This window comes from Sylvia atricapilla, chromosome 11 (genome assembly GCF_009819655.1).
Source record: "Sylvia atricapilla isolate bSylAtr1 chromosome 11, bSylAtr1.pri, whole genome shotgun sequence".
NCBI classification, from domain to species: Eukaryota; Metazoa; Chordata; class Aves; order Passeriformes; family Sylviidae; genus Sylvia; species Sylvia atricapilla.
The window spans coordinates 5,402,715-5,429,441 of record NC_089150.1 but is presented as its reverse complement, the minus strand read 5'-3'; the positions used below and the strand labels follow the sequence as shown (position 1 = coordinate 5,429,441).

General features: G+C 40.5%; 1 protein-coding gene across 1 annotated transcript in view; it reads left to right on the top strand.

Moving 5' to 3' along the window:
- TAFA1 (TAFA chemokine like family member 1) overlaps positions 1 to 26,344 on the top strand; it is a 214,079-nt gene extending 187,735 nt beyond the window's left edge. The window contains exons 4-5 of the mRNA XM_066327222.1: positions 21,301 to 21,425; positions 25,747 to 26,344. Coding sequence (XP_066183319.1) covers positions 21,301 to 21,425; positions 25,747 to 25,764 — 143 coding nt within the window. The 3' untranslated portion in view covers positions 25,765 to 26,344. The remainder of the gene's footprint in view (positions 1 to 21,300; positions 21,426 to 25,746) is intronic.
- The last annotated feature ends 383 nt before the right edge of the window (positions 26,345 to 26,727 follow it).

Sequence of the window (26,727 nt, the reverse complement as noted above, 5' to 3'; positions counted from 1 at the left end):
AAGTCCAAGCTCTGTGCTGTAAAAGTCAATTTAGTTTTAAGCTGTTGTTTTCACTACTAGAGTGAATAATCCAATTTTTAATTATTTTTTTATGTTTGGGGGGGGGATTGAGTATTATTTGCTGAAAATTTAGTTGTTTGTCATTACTGTAATTTCAGTGGAAGGCGCATTGGAGAAACCAAGCCTCACTGGAATAGATTGTTATCCAGTGTAATGTATTGATCAGGTCAGGCAGTAAATTAACAGCAGCAGAACACCATTAAAATTTGAACTTAATTGCCTTCTACTCTTAATTTCTATTGGATATAATCAATAGGTGCCAGAGGAAAGTTAAAAGAGTTATTTAGCAAGCTGCTATTTCCTGCAGCATAATGGAAAACTAATGTTTCATCTTCTAGTTGATGCAAATAATTTGTAGTTCAAGAGAGGCCACTTAAACATTTTATCAAAGACTCACTTTTAGTTCTGTCTTGATTAATCTTCATCCTTCCAAGAAAGAAACATGATTTAGTGACACAATCTGTTTTGGCTTAGCTGCCTCTTAGACTGGAGGATCTCTCCCGTTTCTATTCCAGTCTCGAGCCATGCACACCCTGAGCATTTCCAGGGGAGGGTTCTCAGGACAGCACCTCTCAATATCATTTCCTTTTCCAGGGAAATGCTGTGCTACAGCCAGAGGAAATGAAGACCATGGCCTTGGTCTTGGCTTTTCTTCTTGCTTCTTTTCCCAGCTTGTTTGGGCAAGTTTCTCGTTTCTCTTATTTTCCTGCTTGAAAAACACCAATGTAAACAACTGCCTTTGCCAAAGGCTGGTGTCAAGCTGAAGTGTTGCACTTTCTTGCTGGACTCCCCGTGCTGATGATGCATTTTGTTCTCCTCTCCAGCCTCAGTTTGTTGCTCCCTCTGTCTCAAATTTCCCTTTATAGTAATATTTTAGACACCTTTTTAAACTCACCGTTGAATTTCAGTATTGCTTATCCTGCCGTAATCTAAAGCCAGTCCCTTATAAATCAATATCTCTGTGCTGTTATTATTTTTACACCTCTTTAAGCACTCTTTCCATTACCTGGTCTTTTGCTAATAAAATGCTGCAAAGGGAACACCAGGTTTCAGGTGGCCCTGTGCCAGAGCCGTGTGCCCAGTGTCACTGCCCTGTGGAATTACAGGGACATTAAACAGCCACTGAATGGAGGATAGACATCTGATGCAAATTAGAGAATTACTGCAAATTTTGGTGGGCCTTGGAAGCTGTTTTATTGAAGCAGCACACAGAATAAAACAGGCCAAGGTAATCATACCTCAATATTTCACAAGGGTCAGTTCTGTGCCAGTGGTGCTGCTCCATATTTATAACTTTATACTGGCATGTGGGAATTCACATTCAGGCTAATGGGAGTCTTCCAGGAGTGTTGATTCAGGTTGCTGATGAGAAATGAGTATAGCCCCTTTTGCTCATCTTCACAGCAGAAGGAGCAGTTAGAGTTGAGAAGAGTCTACTTGAGGTTTTAAGAAGTGGAGCATAATGGTGCACCTAATGAACAGACCTTCATAGAAGTCTCATTTTCTCAGAGAGTTGACCTATACTTGCTCTGAAAACCAAGTATCTTCAGGGAGTGGGAAGTTACCTACCTCTAAATAAAGTGACAATGAGTGATCCTTGCTCTGAAATCTGGACCTACATCTCTCCACAACTCTTTCCATTATAAAATGTGTATAACAGGTATTTTAGTGGGAGCACATTTGTTTTTATTCAAGTCCTATATATTAAAAAAACATTGCTTGCTGCCTGTGCAAATTCAAAAACTGCCAAATCATCAAAAGAGCTGAGTATGAATTTACCTCTTTGACAATTATTCCTTGTCACATTTTTCTGGTTAACAGGGAATTCATCACAGTGGAGAAGGCAAAAATAAAGCCTCTTGACAGTTACAAGAAATTACCTGTGCTTACAATAATATATTTTCCAAGGGAAGGCTGGAGGGCAGACTTTGACAGTGCTAAAGCTGTAGCACCTGCAGTGATGTCCTCTGACCATCGTTGGCCTGGACTTCACCTTTGCAAAGGGAAGAATTGTTTGCCTGTGTTACAGACCAGCAGGAATTGTGGAAGGTTCACAGCCCCAGCTCCTCAGAGAGGCTGAAATCCTCCAGTTTTGGCTGTTCCACTGGTGTCCATCACATCCCTGGCCTTTATACTGGGAGGAGACAGAAGAGGGGGTGTTGTGGCTGTTGTATATTTAGGAGACTGAACCACAAAACCCATGGAAGCCAGTGGCCAAGCAGGAAATTGGATGTGGGGCTAAGTGAGTGCCCCTGGCCAGAAGGGTGTCAGCAGCTATAGTGGCCTTCCCATTTCCCGTGAAGAGCTTCTCCTCGTGTTTCACTCTTCTGCCAAGAAAAAGATAAAAGGAGATTTTTCTCAGTCTCACTGAGGAGAATCCTCTTTTCATCCAAATGAATTATGCTGTCTTTGAGGCGCCAGATTAATCTGTCTGTGATATCCCTCGTGCCTTGCTTCCAGACTAACACATTATCTGTGTTTCTTCTCCCATGATCTACTGGTTCAGATGAAAGCTAACACACATGGTAGGCTGGAAAGGCTGCTGCTCACAGCCATGGAAATCTCTGCAGGAACAACTCTGCCCTGCTGAAACAGAGAGGTGCATAATAAAACAACATTTGCGTTAAGGTTGATTACAAGGATAGTTTGGTGGAGCTGAAGCTCCTTCTCTGACTCGCTGTCATCATAAAAAACTTTGTGAACCATAGATTATTGTGTTTTAGGCACCCACAGCAGGACAGGCAGACAAGGTAGGAAGTCTCAGAGACACACATGAATTAGGATTAAATGGAGCAAACTAATTCCCAATCAGATCTACTCAGCACTAAAACAAAGAAGATGGAAAAAGACAGGATCAAAATTAGCCAGCTAACAGATTGCATTTCTGGTTGGGAGAAAGTCCTGGGTTATGCTGGTGGATTTAAAGTTCAATTCTACCCTTATTTGTCATGCACATTTGTAACACATATTTGCAGTCATCACCTTCTAGTTCAATCAGAGCAGTGAGTTTTTGTTTTTCTAGGAGTGCTGGAGGTTTTATAGCTCAGCCTTGGCAGAACTCTGCCTGTGGTATTACACAATTCACATCATGGTTAGGCTGGGCACTGCAATTGTTGCTGCTCTGTTCTCTGTTGTGTTTGTAAAACGATCAGGATTGGAGCTGTGAGGTTTTCTTCTGATCCCTAAATCCAGAAGTGTATTTGCACCATTTTTATCCCCAGAAAGTTATCCACTGCTCGCCACTTGCTTTCCTGAGAAATAGTCAGACAAGATATTTTGGAAATCAGGCTCTTTTTGTCCATGCTCTTTGCAGTGCTAAGAAATTATACCAGGCAGTAACTCTATGATCCAAAGCATCCACACAAAAACAAAGCCCCAAAATCCAAAAGAAAGAAAAAAAATGACCTGCCAAAAACATACAGCCCTTCAGAGATTTTGCAAGGTAGATTTAGGAGTTGCAGGCAATAATATTTTCTTTGCATAACTGTTCAAACTGAGTGCATCGACTCCGTGCATAAACTGTTTTCAACTCTCTCTTGTTGTTCAGTCTAAAGAGTTTTTTGGTGGCACTTTGAAGTTTCTCAAAACATTGGTACTGGCAGGTGTAAGACCTTTGGACTCTGCTGAAGGGGAGCTGAAGGGAAGCTTCAGTTTCTGGAGGAAGCTTTGCCATTAGTTTCGTGGCCATCAGAACTAGCAAATGATGGCTGCAGGAAAGCTGTATAACAGGCTGACAATGGGAAGGATTTTACATGGCATCACTGGGAAAATGTGTGAAACCTTGCCATGCATTTGCACATATTTTCCAAGAGTTTCAGCCCAACAAGGAGATTTTCACATCTTTGTCCTGAATGACAAGCAAGTGCATTTTATAAAGATGTGCTCTGCCCTGCCATAAATAACAATTTCTCTTTCTGCCTTTGCAAGCCATCATCAGGAGGTGATGGCATCACCTCCTCATTCCTACCCCCCATCTACCCACAGAGCCATGGGAACATGCATGCAAAAATGCATGAAAATGTCAGCCTTGCAATTTAAATGTCAACTCTTCAATCTCACTCCAGTACATTTAGACCCTCCTTTGCATACAGTGTGGCTGACTTCTTACAATTCTAATTCTCTTCAAAATGACAGAGGAGGCATCTGTGGCCCTTTCTGATGGTTCCATTTGTTACTGTCCCCTTGCAGAACACAAATGTAATGCAGTGTGCTCTGCTGAGAGGCCAGTCCCAGGCAACCCCTCAGGGATATTTAATAGACATTTCTGTTGTCTTGGGGCTGCTCTGACTCTCTTTTGCTTCACCAGAGTTTAGCAGGCTCTTGCTGAAATGCTGCTGGGATTTGGCTTCATTGTGATATCTCCCAGCACCTCTGCATGGGGGGAAGATGCTGCAGAGCTGTGTCTCTGTTGCCCATCTCTTTCAGCACCCTGGAAAAAAACCCCACAGATTTAGAATAGATATAGGTATATACTGGTGTGTAATCCATTTAGATATATATTGGTGTGGAATCCATTTCACGGCTTTGTCTAGATGTTTTTCTTTCCCATCCTCTGTAGGTTTTTCAGGTCTACATCAAGGGGAGGCATTTGGCAGCACACTGATTGATGCTTTGGTGGGTGCTGCAGGCTGCTGGAGAGCACAAACACACCCCTGCTGCACTGCTGAAGCTGCAGACACAGCCTGCTCCTCCCCTTAGTGCAAAATGTTATTCTAGAACTCACTTAACAAAGACTGAGAGCTTCCAGTGAGTTACCTAAATTCTATGTTTGGGCACATAAACTACTTGCCCTCAGTGGTTTTCTAAATTAAAAATTGCAATTTAAACCAAAAGACACTATCTATACAATTCATTATCTCATATTTATTCCATTTGAAATTAAGACCAAATACAATGAGCGTAAAAAATAAATTTACATAACTTGTTAGCTTTTGAAGAATTTCCTCCCAAACAATTATAAGAAATGTACATTGAGAGATTTCTCTGGGTTCAGACTTTTTTTGGTGTTATTCTTATTTAGTGAGATAAAATCTTAGGGCCATTCTTAAGGAACTCACGAGCTCCTTTCTATTCCACTGCCCACAGAAAATGGAAAGGACTGCCTCTGCTTCTCTCTCTGGCAGAGAACACAAATACAACCCAATATCTTCACTGAAGGATCAGGGGTATTTTTACCATTTCCCCCCATGTCTTGCAGAGCAGCTTGTACAATGCAAAGCTGATCCAAGAATATGCTTTCCCTTCTACCTTGGCAGGATTTTACAACATCAAGGTAGGGCCTGAAAAGTCTTTTGAGATCCTTGCAGAAGTGTTGAACAGGCACAGAAAACTGCCCTGGTGTGATGAGACACCAATTTGGCTGCAGCATCAGCCTCCCCATTACTACAGAAGCCTTTGGAGGTCAAAAGCTGTCCCAATTTGGCTAGTTCCACCTGCTTTTTAATAGAAAAAGAAATCTGATAGGATTTGAATTATTCATTTATATTAAAATACGAAATCTTGAAGCACATCAGCCACTGAAGACTCTTCCTTGCAGAAGCCCTTCTGCATTTCCCTGGCCAGGGCTGCTGCTCCCTGAGGCAGAGCTGGAAGGTCTCCCCATGAGCTCCCAATACAGAATTGAAGCCTTGAATGCTCCCTGGCCACAAATGGAGGCCCTGAATGCACAGTAACTGAATATTCATTTTGTCCATTCTTTAGAGAAAATAGTTACAATCTAAGGTACAAGAATAGCTCCATTCATGAGCCACGGTGTGAGCGAAGCCTCTGGCTCCGGTGCCAGATCTGTGTTTCTTAATAAAAAGCCAACAAAGCTGATGTATTACCACGTATAAAAATAATGAAAAAGGGATATCCAGGGAGAGAAATTATGTTTTTGTCATGAAGTGATGTGGGTTGATTATAAGCACAGGCATTGTTTCTTTCTCTCTGTTGTTCACTTGTCTGTGCAGAGTGGGACATTCAGGACTCAGTGCTCCTCTGCAGGGCTGGGCAAGATCAGGGTTTCAACATTTGGAGCAGCAGATACTTGGGTAAAACTTCCCCCTGATTTGAGCTGAACTATTCATCACACACGTAGCTGTCATTAATCTTACATGCAGAGCCAGGCTTCTCATATTTCAAAACCTTTGGAGAGGCAGCTTTTTAATCTATATTTGGTTCTTCTTTTTTCCCCCTCTGAGATTGGTTTCTCTTTGCATATAATGCTGCAGTAGTTTCAATTTAAACAGAACCCTGAAATAAAATACTCAAATTTAAAACCCGAGCAGAGAGAAAGGAAACAGTTATCTTGAAATTCTTTTTTCTTTTTTTGGAGGTAAAAAACTTGAATGGCAGCACGGCTGACTGCCAAAACTGACGTATATTTTAACTTCTGTTTCAAGCAATGCATTACCTTAATCACAACAAGAGGGCACATACTCCAGGATGGAGCCATAAATTCAATTAATCTCAGTAGTAATTCACAAAGCAATTCATTAAAATATAATGCAGCACCTTGAAGTATCTAAATTACAGCAGCTGAAGATGCTTAATGGCCAGAGGCAGGTGCAGAAGCTGCTCAGCAGCTCCTGGTGGCAAGTTCTAACTTCTTCTGCCTCCTCTCTGACATACCATTCCAGACAAAAGGCAGATCTGCTCTTGTGAGCCTGGAGAATGAATAAAAAGGACAAGGGAAAAAAAAAAGTCAGGGAAAATAGGAGAAAAGACAGAATTGCTCTGAGGGCAGCAAGTGCCAGGGGGGGTGAGGTCCTAGCTTATTCTCAAAAATAGATGAACTATGGCAGCCACAGGTGATGAAGTATCAAAACTTTCTGGTGACCAAGAGCAAAATTTTTAAGTGATTTGCATACCTCTCTGGGTTCTTGAGATAATAATACAGCTGCCTGCTCCTTATTTTTTAGGTTATTAATACAAGTCACACCCTAAACCCTTCTGTCTGCTAATATTCAAACAAGATGTTCTTGGAATCCCAACCTCTTTGCCATTTTGCAGAGCAGAATCTGGACACAAAGCATTATAAATTCATCCCTGTGTGTCACTATGGGAACTGTTTCTGCTGCCAGACAGCATTGGGAATGAACTGGGAAGTGGCTCTTTAGGCACGTGTGTGTCTCTGTGTGTGTGTCTGCCAGGCAGGCACACGCATAAACATCCAAATGCAGATGTGTAAATTTTACCGTTAAGAGTTTGCACCTCTTTGCTTCCCCATTTCTTCTTATTTTGCTTCATTTAGCACAGATTATCTCAGTAAGTCTGGAAACTACTCAATTACTGAATTCCTTGCAAAGGAAGGGAAAAGGAAGATTACAAAATTCATCAAGCTAGCATAAATCACCATATCTTCCCCACCTGAGGATCTGACCCTCTAACAGTAGTTTCTTTCTTCTTTATAAAGGTAATTATTCTATTAAAATTAATAGTAAAACGAATACTGCTGTGACTGAATTACATGGGATAAGCGTGAAATACTGTGATCAGTTCCGCTATGAATTAGTAATTGCAGTGTGCCCAGTGAAATTTGCAGACTTTGCTCTCCTTCCCTGCTATCTGCCTTGCTTTGGCTGCCAGTGCTCTCTCCAGGGCTGGAGCTGGAAATTGCTGCTGCTTTATGCAAAGAGGAGGTGTTTGCACAACAGTGCACCCCTGAGTTTTAAGATAGCAGAAGAAGTTACCAGATAAGCTTGGGTTTGTTTGGTGTTTGAAATCGCTGTGATTGACTTTCTAAACGCGATGGTGTGGAAGGGTTTTTAGTGCTTCTATAGATGAGGTGAGGGGAAAAAAGTCTGCCTCTTTTCCTCCTCTTATTTCTGTGTGAAAAGTTTGCGGTCATGACTTTGAGTTGATGCTGCCTGGAGCAGTGGAATCTCAGGGGTTGGTATCTCAGAGGGATGGCAGGTGAAAAAAGGGAGAGCCAGAACAGGAGGAGTTCATGGACTGTGTCCAGCTCCTCGCACTCAGGTGCTTCATGCAAAGTTTGAAGTTGACCTTGCAGAGGACAAATGATGCCAGGATGAGATGCAGCCTTTCCCACACACCCATTGAGAGCCCTGCCTTGGGCCAGCCACAGCAATTACTCATCAGCTAAAGGATGGAATGTAATATTTGGTTTTATTGCCAGGACACCTGCCCAGCTCAGGGACTCTCCACCCCAGCACGAGTTAACACCCACATCCCACTGGAACAGGATCTAGGGAGAAAGCAGATGGAGACAGAGTCCCTTCCCTTCAACACCCAGTGATGGGAATCTGACAGCCTACAAGAGCTGTGTGCTCAGCTCAACTCCAGAGGTGGAGAGAGATCAGTGATGCCCAGGCAGGCTGGGAAAGCTCTAAATGGCTGCACTCCCGCGAAGTAATTGCTTTTGTTAACAGGATTTTATTGTCTTTATTCGTATGAGGATGATCACAAGCTGGTTTAGATAGCTTATGCTCGATTAAATAATGGCCTGCCCTAGTGATAAATGCAAATATGTTCCAATTGGATTAAAAAAAAAAAAAAGTCTCCTTTTTCCCCCCTTTTTGTTTCCTTTATGTTGACACACTTAACATAATATATTTTATTTCTTTGAGAATCCTCAAGTTAATAGAAAGTTGTTCTTTTTCCCTCCCTAAAATAGCCTGTGTAGTGCACAGCTTATCCAGATCAATAGAAGCATTTTTTCACTCCGGGAATGCAACCTCAGACAACTTGTAAAAAGGTCATATAAACTTCTGATGCTAGCCATGATTTTTAATTCATGTGGTCTACCCGTGTTTCCTAGCACCTGAACTGTCCTTTCTGCAAATTACATTTCTTTTGTGAATATAAACAGTTTATTAAAACTCCTGTATTAATTATTTAAATGAGTTTATAAATATTTGAGGAAGCCCATGCAAAAGGCGCTCATGATAAATTATTATATTCTGCCTTCACTGAAAGCTAAATTAAAGAACCCTGATGATTGCCTTTTGTGAGAAAGCCTTTTTCAGCTGCCTGTGATCTCAAGGTCTGGGACAGGAGAAATTTGTCTGAGTAGCAGCAAAAAAGGTAAAAATCAGCACCTAAAGGTCAAAGTGAGATAACATTTGTATCTTAAGAGTGTTTGTACTAAATATGACACAATTGAGTATGGGACCATTCCTTTAGCTGTGCTCAGAGTATTATGGGGGAGCCGTCAACTTCCAGCCTCAGCTTTGGGATCCCAGGTGTGGAGACTGAACTGCTGACAAAGGGAAGGATTGGTGCTGAGGCCTGGAGGAATCACTCACACACGGATCGATTGATCGAATCAGAAGTCAGATGCTCTAAGTGGTGCTGGAAAGAATATCAGCCCTGAGAGTCTGTGGCAGATCAGCCTGAGCAGTGCAAGGGGAATTCCTATATGAAATAAAATGGAAAAAAAAAAATAATATTTTAAAATAATATATTAATTTATTATATGTCTCTCTATATAATATTTATTAATATAATGTAATGTAATGTAAAAATTATTATTTATGGCAAATATAAAGCTATAGAAAATCATAGAAAATTCTATAAAAACAAACTTATATTAAATATATATTATATATAATTTATATAAGATTATATTAAAATGTAATTTAAAATGAATTATATAAATATAAATTGCATAATTGTAAAAATACATAATAAAATCATATTGATTAAATTAAAATTATATTAATTGTATATTTAAATATATACATAATTATATAAAAATATAAAATATTCTGCAGCAGCAAAATAGAAAAAACTTCTATAGACAAATTCTTCTGGAAATTCTTTTCTGGATGGAAGAGAGCTTCCTATTGGAGCTCTCAGTTTGGCAGTGTTGGTGGCAAGGGTCACTTTGTGGACATTCTCATCTTTTGGGTCCCATTCTCAGTGCACGTGGTCATGTCTGGCTCTCAAGGACATTGCACATTATAAATGGCAGGTGCCAGTCAGGACAGAAGTGCTCCTGCAGAGTTTGAGGAATTTGGATAATTAAAGTGATTAAATAGAAGGAGATGTCTGGTGATGAACCCCCTTCACCTTGTGCTTCTTTCTTTATTGTCCTGTGTTCAAGGAGCCTCATGAGGTGGGCACATGGATCCCATGGCAACTTGGTAAAGTCAGTTTATGGTCATGCAGGATGGACCAGGAGATGTAAAGCCTCAAGGTGTGACCTGAGGTGATGGTTGATCAAACCAGAGCCCTTGTAGAGATGGACTCAGCTCTCTGAGCAATGACAGTTCACATCAGTTGCACACAGCCAGTCTTTACAGCTTTCCCAGCACTCTTCACACACCTGCTTCTTTGTCTTGTTCATCCACTTTCTCTTCTATTGGTGATCACTATTGAAGCAGAAAATCAGAAATATGAAGTCTAAGAACTGCAACATAATGCCCAGAATTAGGGGGCTCACTAGGCAATTATCTTTCCTATTTGATTAGATATTTTTGAAGATCAATATTTAGAAAGAAAACCCAGCTATTTCAACCTTGTTCTGTTTTAAAGTGCTTTAAAGTGATGGAGAAAGAGATTATTGTAAAAATTTAAAAATGCAAAATCATAACATTTCATCTGAAGCTTTCTGTTTGGTTTTCTGGCAACTACAGCAATTCCCAGAGTCTTTGTTTAGCTATTTGTCTTTGGAAGGCTCTTGCTTGCATACATTTTGCAACTGGCAGAGCTGAACACATCCTGCAAAACCTTTTTCCACTAATTCATGCCCATAATTGTAAAGAGCTTGCGCTGGGCATGCTCAGGCGCCACGTACATTCATTTTGTATGAGCATTAATGAGATCAAGTAGAACAAGGACAGATGTTTGTAAAAAACAGACTCTCTTTTGTAATGATGAGAACAGAGCTTGCAGCTTCATAGCTGAGAATCACCTGAGCAGAGTGGGCACAAGATTCCTGGAATACCTGGAGTCTGAGGCTCAGCACATCTTGTGCATTACAATGGAAATAATGATCTTTGTATAAATTCGGGATTATTCCCTCTAAGGACAGCCCGGTAAGGTCATTGTATAAATTATTAGTAGCAAAGGAAGAAAATTATTTATACCTAGAGGAAGTGAAATCCAGGGCTTCTTCCAAAGTAAAAAAAAAAAAAAAGGAAAGAAAATATATCACTGTGGGTGGTAGTGAATCTTGATCTTTTAAAATAATACAACTCAGAGTTAAATTGAAGGGAGGCAAAAAGGCATGAGCAGTGCCAACAGCAGCGTGGCCATGAAATTTCAAGTACCCATTAAAAGACTTCTCAGCTCTGTAAAAGGTCTCAGAGTAAATAGGCATTATGAGCACTGAAGGAAAACATAATTTCAAAGGAAAGCTTGTCAGTTAAGGTCAGTTTAATATCCACACATGAATTTCACTGTTTATAAGTCTTGCTGATAAGCTTTTATAATTGAGTTTGTTCTCTTATTCCATGCATATTGAAGCAGTAATTAAGCTATGATATGAAATACAAAATATCCTGTGCTCAATTCATCAATTTTTGTTCAGTCTCGCAGTTCCTGTTCCAATGGCACTGGCATTGTTGCACTGAAATATCTCCCAATCTATCATGTCAAGATTATGCATGATGTAATTTGTAAGAGCAGCTAGGGATTTGTTTACAAAAACACAAATGTTCCTTTAATCTTTGAAACAAAATTAGACTTGTCTTACATCACAGAACAAAGATAGCTGAATGAATACAACACTTTTAATAAACCAGTAATTACCTTGTGTAGTGCCAGTTGGCTCATTTAACTTGACCTTTGAAAACAACTTCCTCCACACAGATTTTAAAAGGTGCTCTTCTGGACTGTGGAGATACGAGTGCTCTAAAGGTGTGTTATTTATACCACAGCAAATCCCAGCTCATGGAAGAGAATTTGGACCTTTTTGCCTTTTACTAGCAGAGATAATTGCAAGTTAACTGAGCTACCTCCTCAAAAAAATTTGCAGGCTCTGCCTTTTGGAACCACTTTTTCTTACCACTGTGCATAAAGCAGCAAACACCACGTGCAAGTTCAGAGTGCCATCATTAGAACAATAAAACCTCCCTTAGTTTTCCTTTCACATGGAATCATCCCTGCAATGAGAGCACAGGGCACCTGACCCCGTGCACAGTGGGTTTGGGTTGATGGAGGTCTGAATAAACAAATTTCTGCAGCTGGACTGAAATTATCTGGTGAGTACAGACACCAACAAAGGGCTGCTCCCACCCTGCCCAGGGGTTTTGCTCCGGGAATCTTCCAGGGCTGATTATTATCCTCTTTCCATCCTTCTTAAGGGGAGAATAGCAGATAGCTTCATGTACTTCACACCTCTTAGCAGCCTCTTTTCCCAAAATCTCCATTTACATCCAAAAAATCCTTGATTTTAGAGGAAATATAGAATCCCAGAATGGTTTGGGTTGGAAGAGACCTTAAAGCCCATCCTGTCTCACCCTTGCCATGGGCAGGGACACCTTCCACTGTCCCAGGCTGCTCCAAACCCCAGTGTCCAGCCTGCCCTTGGACACTTCCAGGGATGGGGCAGCCACAGCTGCTCTGGGCACCCTGAGCCAGGGCCTCCCCACCCTCACAGGGAAGAATTTCTCCTCGATAGCTGATCTAATCCTGCTCTCTTTCACCCTTTTCCTGCTCAGGTTCTTTCATGTTTGCAACTCGTTTGCCACTTTTCCTGCCCTCCCTTGCTTTCTCCAGCAGTAGGCACACATCTGACAGCCCCCACTGTTGCAGAGACACTTGGAATCTCAGCCACGTGTTTCAGCATTTTCTGAGTTTGGAGTTCCAGTCACAGGCCTGTAAAGCTCAGAGAACTTAGTATTTTTCACAGAGGAATAGAGGGACAATATAATAACTTGCCTTTCAAAAAGAAAGCCAAAACAAAAAGCATTTTTCACTGGAAAAGCACACACCAAAACAAAAACCCAAAAAAAGGTGTTTTTCATTGATTAATGACACATAATCACATTATATCCCATTAATTTCTGTAAATTCAATGGAAGAATTGTCAATGTATATTTATTTACAGGAATCCTCTCTGTTAACAAGAGTTTCTCTGTTAATGAGAGAAACCTTACACAATTTATGCCCAAGTGGTACACCAGAATTTAATTTCATAACAGATAACCCTCCAATATATTATGCATGCTTTGTTATGCCTTATAAATGCACTACAGTTATATAATTTATTCATTTCCTGTGTTCTTTCATAGAGTGCTTTGCTGCTAGGCTGTGATTCTGGCACATCATTCAGTCAAAATTTCTTGATAGACTTTCACCCTTCGGAGCCCATTTCGCAGCTTTTCCCTTCCACATCCCCAAACCCAACACCCACAGCACAGGAACTCAGGTTTGAGCAAATGGCAGCTTTTACAGACACCAAATTTGCTCTGAAGTCTGCAAAAACTGAGGAGGTTTTTTTCCCTGTTTCTCCAGTAACAGTTGGATCGCACACTAAATACAGATTTTTGGTTTACATATACATATAAATATATATATATATATGATTTAGGGTCCCAGCAGCCATTGGAGGAACAGCAGTGCAAGACCACCCACAAAACTCTATGTACTCCCCTAATCTTCCTCTCACAGCCTGGCACTTCTCCCTCTGCATTTCAACACTTTCATTTACTTTATTAATGAATTATTATTCCTGAAAAATTACCACTGCATGGAGATACAATTCTTTGATGGCACACCAGTCCTCAGCTCTGGTTTGAAACATGCCTGTGAATATTTATAAGTAGTTTCCCATTGTCTTTCCAAATATGTGTAAATATGTTGCATTTCACTGGCATTTCATTAAATATGTAACAATAAGATTAAGCTCTCACTAGGTTATCTGAAGCCATTCAAAGAAGGTGTAAATAACTTTGCTTCATTGCACAAATATTTTAGCAGCCTGCTCTCAGCCTTGTTCTGCAGGGAAGGATGGATTCAGTTCCAAACTTCAGTAATAAATAGGAGCAATGGGTCTCCCTAACCTCCAAAAGAAGCCCAGACAGGTTGGAAGGGGAGTCCTCAGTCACCTGCATTCACATCAGCTCCCTGAATGCTGGATTTCATAATCTCATCAGCCTCATTAGCACTCATTAGTGCCAGCAGGTTGCTCTCAAATGCCCCGCTCTCTTTGCACAGAGGTTATGTCAACCACCAATAAATTCACACACGTAAAACTATCAGTAAAGTTGGCAGCTTGATGCTTGCCTTGGATGTATTTTGCCGTGCAAGAATTCAGGAAATTCCAAGAAAAAACATAAGACTGTGTTCTAGCACTCTGGAAGGTCATAGAATACTCTATGGAGAGACAAGTTTATCATACATGATTTATTTTATCATTTCATGTCCTTTCTCTCTGCCACAGATATCTGCAAAAATCTGTCTTGTCGAGGCTTGCTCTGCCTCTCCTTTGCAGAAATCAAGTTTCCTGATAGATAATGTGCCGAGGGTTCTGTTAGAATATCAACTCTGATCCATGACTTTCAGAGAAAAAGTGTCAAACTTTAGTCGTGTCTGAGTTCAGTGGAATGTGGAATAATTACAGCTTTAAAAAGCCTACCACTGTACACGTAAACTTTTAGTGCAAGGATTTGATAATCTTGTACTCACTTTTTGAGTACAGGATTATCAAATAAGAACAGGGTTGAGAATCAGCTGCCAGCACAACTGGCCCGGGACCCTCTGGCAGCTCCTCAAGGAGTGCCACAAGAGGCCTCCCAACCTGACAGCTTCTTGCTGGCTTCATTTTTGTATTTCCTAAAATCCCAGACTTTGAAAAGATCTCGTAAATTGATCTGTGAGGGGCTAAGAAACGTTTTGATTTCTTTTCCTTGTCATTGCCGCTGAGAACCTCCCAACTACAGAAAATGTTTATGCAAGTTCTCCTTATCCTCTGGGTGATTTATCTGTGTGCCTGGCTGACAAATCAGAGTTTCACCTCTCAACATCTGGGCACACTTCACAGGTGTTCAGAGGACCTGGGAAGGGACTCAGGGAAGTGAAGGTGCTGCCCAGGAGGAATCCTGCTCCTACTTCAGCTCTGGAAGCCCCTCAGCCTTTGTCTAAGCAGTAGTTATCTCCAGAGGTGCAAAGAAAGGCGCATGGAAAAATGACAAAGCTGCAGCAGTGGATGCTCCCAATCTGAACAGCATTGAGGGCTAGAAATTCCTTGGCAAAATCTAAGCTTTTTTTTGTGTGAGATCTGCTCTTTCAGGGACCATTTCCACTCAGCTCAAAGGCAGGAATGTGCTTGAGGACCTTCTGGCAGCAAGCACTTCACATAACTTTATAATGTTATAATTTATTTTCATAGTACCTGAGAAACACATTCTTCAAGTTGGGCAACGGGATAAAAAAAAATATCAGTCCCAAACTGTTGCAATTCAGCAAGTTAAAGTTCAGCAGGGCAGAAGAGCCAGAGGGCAACATCCAAGGAAACAGAGCAAGAAGAACTCATCCTCTAAGTAAATAAAATTGCGAATGGCAAACTGGTACAGCAAGGAGATGATTTACCTGTAGTAACAGAGAGAGTGAGAAGCAGGGCTGGGATCAAACAAAACCTGGGGAGTTTCTGCTTCTCAGGCCATTAGCCACCACCAGCACCTCTGCTGGTCACATTGTTAGGAGGGAAGCACACAACAAATGCTTATGTCATTTTTCCTCATTTACCTAACGCTACGTTGGCTGCTAGGAAATGGCAATGTAAGTGTTTTTCACTGGTGAGTCTTCCCATGCTGTCGAATTAGCAGCGTTTTTTGCTGGTTTCTGCAGATCTTAAAAGGAAATTGTTCACGGATTCTTTGCACCTAATCTGTCCTTTCATATTTAATGGTGCAGCCCACAGCGTTGTTCAGACATGTAATACACGCTTAAAAATACCTTACTCTAGCTGCTGAATAGTTTGCAGTGGAGAATCAGGAGTTCTAAATGGGGGGGAAAAAAATCTTCAATTCTTTCAATTCTGCCAGTGAATTAAAAAAAAATTTAAAACGTGGAGAATATCAAAAAGATCAGATTGCTTAAAAAAAAAAAAAAAAAAAAAAAAAAGTTTAGTCTGCTGATGTCTTTTTAATGTTTATTACAATTAACAAATATTGAATTAACTCAGCAAGACTGATTTTGAGGCAATTAGAGATATGAGACACCACTTGCCAGGCTGATTGCACTGTGCTTGTATTTTGAAAAGGAGAAATGTCCATTTTCCCAGAGCTATGAGAGGTCTGTTATCAAAGTCTGTGAAGCATTGCTCTGCAGGAGCATTAGATTGATACTTCTAAAATTGAGTAAGATTGAATTAAAGCAGAGAGTTTGATAGTTTGGACTCCCTGTAGGAAACATCCTGCATTTCTCTCAGATAGCAATATTCAACCTGAAATCTTTTGTTTCAGATTTGTATTCTTTAACTTATCAGATTACTTCTCTACAGCTCCCAGAGTGGCTGCTATCTCAGTGTGTTTATGAAATACATAACCCTTCAGATGACACTTTCTTTCAGTCCAGTTCTCTCATCCTCCCAGAAAGTGTGTTCCCACCCCTGTAATTCATTCTGCTCCCCATGACATCCCAATAAACTAAGCGAAACTGCATGTCTCATTCAATTCTCTGAGATTTTGTTGTATAAGGGATAGGTGAGCACAGGGTTGCAGTTTTTCCCATTCTAGTTTATATCCTTTAAAAAAAAAAAAAAAGAAAAAGACAAACTACTTGGAAGATTTTACCCACCTCTGTGCTGTTGCTATTGCCAAAATCTCCATCAGTGCAAGAACCTCTCACAGGGAGTTTGAACTTTCCTTTAATCTAATCCATTTAGAAAATGACTCACAATATATTGAATAAAGTGGAGAAAATTGATATCTTTTCATTAAACTGACAAAGTCTTTTTCACTTCTGACATCTGTGAAATGTGTTCTCTATTTAAATTTTATTTATATCAATCTTCGCTGGTGGAAACGAGATTAAAAGAGAATGCTGTTTGCTTACAGGGAAGACTTCCCCACCCTGCAATGAGTGTCATACTGGTTTTGAAAATGAGCTTCTTATTCCTTGCAGTAACACGACACCCATGATCAGGAGGAACCACAATCTAATATCTCCATTCCTTTGTATTCTGTTTCTATATAAACAAAATGTGTGCATTTTATCACAGGCAAAAAGAGAGCTGCTGTGGCTTTATAATGCCAACTGCAGGAGCAATCTTGGAACATTTTAATACATAGCATGTTCCCTCTAAACTGTTGAAAAATGCATGATGATACTTTGCTCTGTTTTCATATTTCTGGGTATTCCATAAACATGAATTAAAGTTCTCTATTGCTCTGTGAGGATGGTCTTATTGTTACTGTGTTAAATATAATGTCTTTATACTTTTTGCCATATAGACTCTGTCATATTATTAAAGCAATTTCCTAAATACCAATGCAGAAAACTTTAAGAGGATTTTATCTGCAAAACAAACAAAAAAATATTTACATTTTCTCTACAGACAGGAGCAGCAAAAAATGACAGAAGCAATTGCCTGTGAGTGTCTGGGCTGTTTGTGCACAATTTCTCTGTCCACGTCCTGTTAATCGCCAGTAAAATGGCTTTGAAGAACTGAGTAGCTTCAGTTTAATGCAAGAACTTGATGACTGAGAAATGTGAATACAAACTTATTCATATTATTCAACTGAATAATAAATTCAGGAGTTGCAACAGGCACCTTTTATCAAATGGATTGTGTATTTTTTTCCAAACTTCGTTTGACTCAAGAGGAAGATGATTGAACAATTAGTGTTTCCATGCTGATTTGATCTTTTAGGTGTAGATATACGAAAGTGTTCAGTGCATTTCTACTGCCCCTGAATAGAATACTTTGATACTGAAATTCTAGGGGAAAATTTTTCCCAGCCAGCTGCCTTCATGCATCAAAACTTTGTGCTCCAGACGATGCACAAGAGCAAATCAAAGCACGGTCACTACCCTTGTGCAACCTCCAAAGGGTCTCATGAACTTTGAAGGCTGAATCCAAGCTAAACTGGCAGTTCCCTGCAGCCACCTAAGGCTTTGAGCATTATGTTTGGGAACAAATGTATTTTAAAATGCAATAGAATTGTGTAAACATGAGGAAATATGAGCTATTCAATTGCTTTTTCCCTGCATTCTGTCTGATCTTCAGATTTCTGATTTGCAGTTTATTTGTCTGGAGCCCATGATTTGCTAATGCCGTTTCAACCAAATGCCTTTCGTGTGTGTTAATCCAGGCAGACTAAATACATCAAAAGTTAAATATTTTGATCAAAATCATTCTATGGCTTTGCAAACAAAAAAATTTTAAAAAGTGTGAATTGGGCTGAAAGAGAAACCTCGAGAATTTCCTGAAGAAAGTTACTTTTTTCCCCAGCTCTATTTGTGATATGTTAAGAGTTAAATATTCTTATAAAAGTGGCATTTTCTTGAAAATAGTTCGGGTATAAACAATCCCTTCTTTAACTAGAGGGTGATAGGGGAAAATAAAGGGACTGAAACAAAACAAGCAAAGCAGGAGCAGTCAAGGCTCTTCTGTTCCATGTCCTTTTCCTTTCCCCATGGCAGGGAGATCTGTCTTAGTCAATTCAGCCTTGCATGAAGAAACTCTTGTGCTTTGTGTATTCTCCAGACAGCGAGAAAAGCACAGTGAGAAGCACTCCAGAATTCTACAGGTGTCTAATTCAGCATGATGTGAGCACTCACAGCCTGTGCTGCCTGGTGATTAGCAGGAATCTCTAATTCTCACCCTGAATGAGTGGTTGGGGTCACTGAGAAGCTCAGGTTCCTCAGGATCTGGGAGATCTTGAACAAAAACCACCCTGAGGGGGAGCATCTTAATTTGAGCAATTCCCTCTCTCACCCAACTGCTTCAGCTCATCCCAAAGTGACAGAACCTAAACACAGAGAATCGTCTTTCCCTGGGGAAGGTTTCTCCCCTCCTCCTACAGGTGGGCCCAATCTCAAACGCTGCAAACTGTGATTCATTTTAAAGCTTTTTCCTCTTTGAACAGAGCTGGAGGTGTAAAACTTTGAACCTTGTGCTTATAGGTTTTCTCTTCTATTAAGAGCCTTTGAATCTTTAGGACCAGTTGTCTTTCTTGGGTACTGCTGATCCTTTGAGTTCTCCTTGATTTCAAAGAAAGTGATTTTCTTTGGGTTTTGGATGCCATGGTGTGGGGCTGAGGACTAGACCACAATGAGCTTTGTAGAGCTTCAGACTTACAAAGGATTTTGCCTACTTACATATTAGAGACAAAGAGGAGCTTTTCATCTGCAAAGTTCCCCCATTAGTTTCCCCCATTATAAAAGGAGTCTGGTCTTCAACCCAGGTGAGGGAGCTCACTGATGGACACTTGGGTGAAATTGCACTGTGATCATAAATCAGTAAAAATATATACATATATACTGAAACCTGCACACCACTGCATGAGTCAGTTGCCATTACTGACTTCGACTATTTTTCAAGGTCAAGATCTGAATACTTGGGCTGTATTTAACAGTATTAAGAAGTAGTGAGATCACTTTTAATTGCTGTGAACAACATTGCTTCTCCATGCTGCATTCACCTGTTTTACGCTGTAAACTCCCCAGGCCAGGGCAGTTCAGGTTTGTGGGCTTTAGTACCTCACACCACAGGATCCTTCTCTGTGGTCATTTAATGCTCCTGGTAAATAATTATGATCCTCACTTCTGATTCCATGTCACACGATTCTTCTCACACATCCTGAGGATGCTCTGCTCTGATGGTGGCTGTGAAGGCCAGCATTTTGCAGGATATGGTTTTTCAGTTTGCCCACTGCACAATCTATTATTAGAGCGTGGATTCAGCCCTCACACTTTTCATGCATGGCAAAGAGAGAGATCTTTTTTTCTCTGCTGTTAGCAGCATTAATGATACTCTTCTGAAAAAGGTGTGTGAAGAGCATCATTAGACTGCCTTGCCAGCACAGGTGTAAAGGACTTTTTTTGTGTCTTGTATATATGGAGAAATGATACATGATAAAAAATCAGATGCAAGCTTTGGGAAGAACCAGGAAAAACAACATTGAGAGCTGTATGATCACTGTAGGGCCCCTCAAACTGAACTATTCTATTTTATATTCAAGAATTTAATTATAAGCTCTGTAATGTCCTTAAATCAATGCATGCACAAGAGGGCATTTTCCAGAGCTGAATGGCAGTCAGCTGGTGTGTGTATATATATATTAATATATATGTATAAGGTGGGCAGCTGCTTCAAAGGTATTTTGTGGGCTTGAAGCAGCCATGAGAGATGCTATGAATGGGTTAAGCATCTCTCTTTGAGCAACTGAGCAGAAAGCTTTGACAGGCTTCCTGAGTGCAACCATGAAATTAATTCTTGCCAGAGAAAGCAAATCACAGAAAGAGCCACTCATGAGCCAGCTCGTCACAGTTGCAAGGTTAGCTAAAGTTTATCAAAATCCCCAGACAAAAAATGTCATTAAGATACAGTTAAGGATATAGTCAGATACCAATTCCCAGGCAAGAAACTTCATTAAGGTACATTCAAGGTTGTAAACATATGTGCCAATTAAATTCAAACAACTGGGTCCAAACACTGCCCCATTATTTACAATGTTAAACATTTGGAAATTAAAAGTTACTTTTAGAGATAATCTGGTTTCTATAAAAATTCATAATCATATTTCAACAAACAGCTTCTGCTGCTGTTTAGTGTTACCCTCTATCTCTAATTGTGGTGCTCCCTGTGATGGCATACTGGGAAATCTAAAAGTCTCCATGAGTTCAAATAATTCTGGACAGATTTGTGGTTAAAAAATCCAGGTCCTGAAAGCAAAAATATCTGGCTGTAAGTCCTGAAAGCAAAGCAGACATAGTTTTATGTGGAGTACACTGAACTAGAAGTCCTGAAGACCTGGAGAATATTCTGAGGAAAATCTCCTCACACTTGTACACATTGGTGCAGATCAGACTGGCACTCAGGGAGAGGGGCTGTGAGGCTGCTTGGTCCTTTGGTCCCTTGGTCTGCAGCAGAATTGCTGCCACCACAGCATTCCCTGCAGCCACAGCACAGGAGCAGAGCAGATTCCTGTCTGAGGAGGCTGTGGCAAGCAGTGAACCGTCTTAGGCAGTATAGGATGCCAAATGAGTAATTAAATATGAAATCCTTACAACTAAACTCCGGTGGAAGGGACGCTCTGCCTCTTAGTGTCAGACCCTTGAGATATTCTTTAATTAGATGTGGTCATTGTAACACAGCTGTGAACATTGTCTTTTCTCTTTTAGCTTCTATAGTGATTGGGAAATGGTGGTGTGAGATGGAGCCCTGCCTAGAAGGAGAGGAATGTAAGACATTGCCTGATAATTCTGGATGGATGTGTGCGACTGGCAATAAAATCAAGACCACCAGAGTAAGTCTCCTTTCTCTCTGCACCCAGGAGGTCTTCATAGGAAAGGGAATCCCTAATGACTGCTCACCCATGTCTTTTCCATCATCATGCCTGCTCTAGAAGTCTTAAAGACCACTGTCATGATCACACAGAGCTTCTGGCCATAATTTGGTGAAAATTCAGATGGATCAGGCTGATCAGCTGGGTCCAGGCTTGGTAACCAGCAGGTTGGAGCTGCTGAATTGTCAGGTCACTTCCTTACTGACACTGTCACCTCAAAATACCCTTAATGCACATCTCTGAGTCCCTTCCTGGTGGCTAATGGGGAGAATGTTAGCTCAGAGGGATCTGCTGATGTTCCAGGGCACATCTGGATTAGCAGCTGTACAAATGCTTTGTAGCAGAGGGCTCAACTCTGTTTGCACTGCAGATTTCACTTCAAAGCAGCTCCAACCCCATGAACTCATGAGTGACAAGCCCTTGAGATGCTGGAGGTTCAGGTAACACAGGCCAACAGGTGACAACAGCTTTCACCACACCATGCCAGGAAAAGGCAGAGAGAGGGTGTGAATGAGCTGCCTAAACTCCCACTAGGACATTACCTTGGCAATCAAAGTGTTTTTCAGAAACGTACTCCAGCTTTTCTTTTGCATTGTGTGACTGTTTCACAACCATTGTCTTGAAACTGTCACCTATACCTACCTGTGTTCAACAATTTTAATTAAGCAACTTTCATGCCACAATTGAATTATTTTTTTCCAGGAAAATTACATGGTTGTCAACTCAAAATGCTTTTATGAATATATAAATTTTCATTTTATGTGAATTGGAAAATCACTTTTGAATGAAAAGAGCAAATTTTCAAGAATTTTTCTCCATTTGATAAGAAATTCTCATGAGCAGCTGCTAATTCACAAGAATGTGCAGCATAGTATTGTAATTTCCTCATTTCTTCCTTTCTCTCCAACCCTAACTCCAGTCATTTTTCATGTCTTCTAGGCCTTCTGGTGAAGGAGGAGATTTTACCCTAATTGATCCCCATTCCACCTGAACCCTTTTCTTTCCCTCCATAGGACCTACCCCAGGATAAATGATTTATATTGCAACTCTCATTTCTGGAGCAGAGTCTTCTGCCACACCAATACATTAAGTTATCAGGAGACCTACTGACTTAGGAGGTTATCTTTGTAAGAAGCAGTAAGCTGGCCCCCAAAAACAAGATCCATGTGATCTTTGTGTCAATTCCCAAAGGAAAGGAGGAAGGATGGAAGGAACTGGGATTCCTTGACTCAGTTTCTTTCTGCTTTGCTCTTTCTGCAAATCTCTCTGTGCCCACAGCTGATGTCTCCCCACTGCAGCACCACTGGGAGGCTGTTTCCTAATGAATGTGCCTTGCAGGGAAATTAAAAAAAATCCCAGACCACAAACTCGCTTTGCTGTGAGGAAAGTGAGGAGTAAAAATGGAAGAAGGTGATGTAGAAGAACTGAGAAGCAACATGAAGTATCTTATACAATAATTCAGCCCTTCTGCAGTCTGCCTACAAGTTACATAATTGAGGAATTGCATTTCCTTTCTTCAGGGAAGCTGTCCCTCTCTTAAGTCCCCCAATCCTCATCATATAAACTAGTTTTAGGCAATAGAAGTGATTGCTAGAAATTTAGCAGCTTCATTAATATGCAGATATATGGTCCAATCTATTCAGTATGCATTATTGTATTTCATTTGAATTAAATACTTGCGGAGTGAGTGCTCATGACTGAAAAAAATATTTCTTCATTTACCCACAGGAGTTATTTTAATTAGCTTGCAAGGGGAGTACCTTATGGTGCTGCTTCCAGTAGAATTTTGCTTTGTTGCTTTAAAATATCATTACAGAACCCAATTGACAAAGGCAACGTGACATGATGTGCTCCCCAACTGTCTCTTGCATTTTCAAAGGAAAAATTCTACTTCTCAGACCCTGAAACTTTGCTGGAATCCTGCGTCAAGTCTAGCAACATAAATATAAAATAATGGAAGCAATCAGATAATCAGATCCTGCAGATCCTGAAACAGGCTCTTTTTTTTTTTTTTTTTTTTTTTTTCCCTTTGTTTTGCCATTTCAGACAGCAGCAGAGAACAAGATTACAAAGTAATCTTCCCTGACCACAATCCTGGTTCCAAGACTGGGCCATGTGTGTCTCATTTAAGTAGTTAAGGAAGTTAAGAAAGCAAAAGAAACAAGACAAATCAGTCAACATCCCAGTTCTCTCTGTGGTGATTAGGCAGAAAGCTACAGCAAGTCTCCATAGGCTGCAAACTGTAAACTGTTTTAATGAAGGCTTTTCTTTACACTAAATACATTTATGTTAGGCAACTGCTGTCCTGGCAAGGAAAACATTCCCATTTATGACTCTTGGGATTAAGATACCCATTAGAACATTCTTCCAGGCCCACAGTAAATCACATATAAGCATATATATATTTATGAATACATGGATATATACCATAAATATAATTTTCTAGGGTAGTGCATAACTTCATGGTTGAGTGTCAGATGTGATTAATACTGATTAGTGTCAGAAGGAGGTGGACAACAGACTCAGTGAAGTCTTTACCAGCATATTCTTCATTCCTTCTTTTTCATGCATCTGTTTCTGTGTTTAGCCCTTTAGCACTGCCTACTAATTCAGTTTTTAAAGCCGAAGTTATAAAGCTCACAGCTTCCTTAAATTTATTTGTTTTCTATTGGTGGTCAGACAGGTGACAACACGGGAAGGAAACAATTGTATCATTCAATTTTTGGAGCAGTTTCAAAGTTGTTTTAATCCCTGGTCACCTTTTTTTAAATATATATATAAATATATGGGGGTTTTTAAATTTAAGAACCCTCAAGGCTTTCCTTTTCCTTTTCCTCAGCTCAAAGTCCCTCTCCAGTTTCTCAACCTGCGCCTTGTGTTACAGCCTGGTTTGACCAGGTTTAACCAGTCTGAACAAGCTTTGACCCATCTGAACTGGTTCTGACCAGTTTGGGCCAGTTTGAACTGGTTTTGATAGGTTTTATTTGGTTTGAACTGGTTTAAACTGATTTCTACCACTTTTATAGTGTTTTGACCAGTTTAATCTGGTTTGAACTGGTTTTGACTGGTTTAACCTGATTTAAACCATTTGCAACTGGTGGGATTCAGTTTCATTCAATTTGATCCAGCTGGATCTCATGTAAATCTCTTTTGCTCTAATATTTACTGCTGTATTTAATCACCTCATGCTTAGACAATGATCTGTAGCCCTGATTTGATGGCCAAGCCTGATCATATTCAAGTCGATGTGAGTTTCATTGCTGACCCAGGTGCCTGGCAAAGGGCTGAACCCCTCGTGGCATTTATCTGGTTGTACCAGTAGAGGAAAGAAACAAAACCATAACAAAAGAACTTCCTTGAGAGCACTTTTTTTTTGCCATCAGTCAGTTGTTCTTATTTCAGCATCCTAAAAAAACCTCCCGGGCATTGGTGTTTCCTCTTGCAGCATTAGTGCAGCACTCAGATCAGTTTTGGTGGAGGTCACAAAGAGGGGTGGGTTTTGGTCTGTTGCAGGGTGTGTTTTCTCACCTGAGGTGAGTAGATGGAGCAGCTGCTATGGCCAGTCACCACCCTGCCCTCTGGGTAAGCGGGTTGGTGGGGTTCCAAACAAACCTGAAAGGTGGATGCTCCTGCCTGTCTTGTCCAGCAGAAGTCACTGGAATCACTCTGGGAAGGGGAGGGTGAAGGCTGGGGTGTCTTCAAAACACCCAAAGCTGTCCTGGCATGTCCTTCTTACCTGAAGGGCTCTACAAGGAAGATGGAGAGAGACTCTTTACAAGGGCATTAGGGGACAGCACAAGGGGGAATGGCTTCAGACTGACAGACAGTTGGTTTAGATTGGATATTAGGAAGGAATTCTTCCCTGTGAGAGTGGGGAGACCCTGGCACAGGTTGCCCAGAGAAGCTGTGGCTGCCCCTGGATCTCTGACAGTGTCCAAGACCAGGTTGCATGGGGCTCAGAGAAACCTGGGATAGTGGAAGGTGTCTGTGCCAAACCAAGACATCCTATGATTCTGTGGTGTCCAGCACCACCAGCCCAGCTGGTTAATGCACATCCAATATCTTTCAAGACAGAGGCAAGATCTTGCTCAGGATCTCTCTCTTGCATATTTTTACACCCCTGAAGTGCTAAAACACACACACATGCCTCTAGTATTGCATTTAAACTCAGCTATATCAATCAGCTGTATCCCACAGAGCCTGGCTCTTTCTTTTCCAAAATACTACATTTAAAAAATAACATATTATTCATAACTGACTCTTTCCCATTTTCTCACTGCAGATCCACCCAAGGACTTAACACAGTGCCCACGTCTGCACGGAGACAGTGAAAGCCCTGCTGATTTATGAGGACAAAGTATTGAAAGTTTAAAACCATCTCAGCATTTACAAGCCAAATGGATTTCTTATTTGCACTTTGACTGTTTACCAGAAAACAACAGTGGCTTTACTGTGTGAAAGAAAGGATTCGGTGGAAATAATGGCCCTGATTTTTGACAGCTGAAAATAAAAAATGAAGAAAGTGGTTCCTTTGGTAAAGTTTCTGAGATTGTGAATTACAAGCAACAGTATAAGTTTGGATCTACAATTTACTTTATACCAGTTAAAGTATATATATATATAAAAATATATATATATTAATATATGATATTTTGAAATAAAAGCCTCACTCTTCAAGAAATTGAATAGTACCACACTTTGCTGCAGCTGCTGTATTTTTTTTTCCCTTTTTTTTTTTTTTTTTTTTTTTTTTTTTTTTTTTTTTTTTTTGCAATGGTCCGGAAGTTCCCTACCTGTTTGAGAGAGAAATGTGGCAGTGAAGAGGCAAAGCAAACCTGCTGTGGTACAAGGACGCCTAAGAGCTACACGAATCCTACCGATGCAGCATCCAGAGCTTCCTGTTCCCTTCAGCAGAATTTTGAGGGCATTTGTTGTTCCACTTTGTGTTCTGGAGGCTTTTTTCCCCTTGTGCAATACTAGCATGCTGGCTTTGCTTCATTAACCATACTTGATTGATATATAACGATGATAATTCTATCCTCCTCCAAGAAAATATTTTTAGAGCTGTTAGATACTCCATGAAGAAGAGATGGACAGCTACTGAGTGAAGTACCGTATGTATTAAAAGTTTATTTGGCAGAGTTTGGTAGACTGTGAGCTCCCTTCTTATTAAAGATGTACTGTACGTACAATGTCTTCAGACTTTGTATGGCTCGTAGAGACTCCAGTAAAAACCCAGTAACCACCTCCAAAGCTTTGTGTT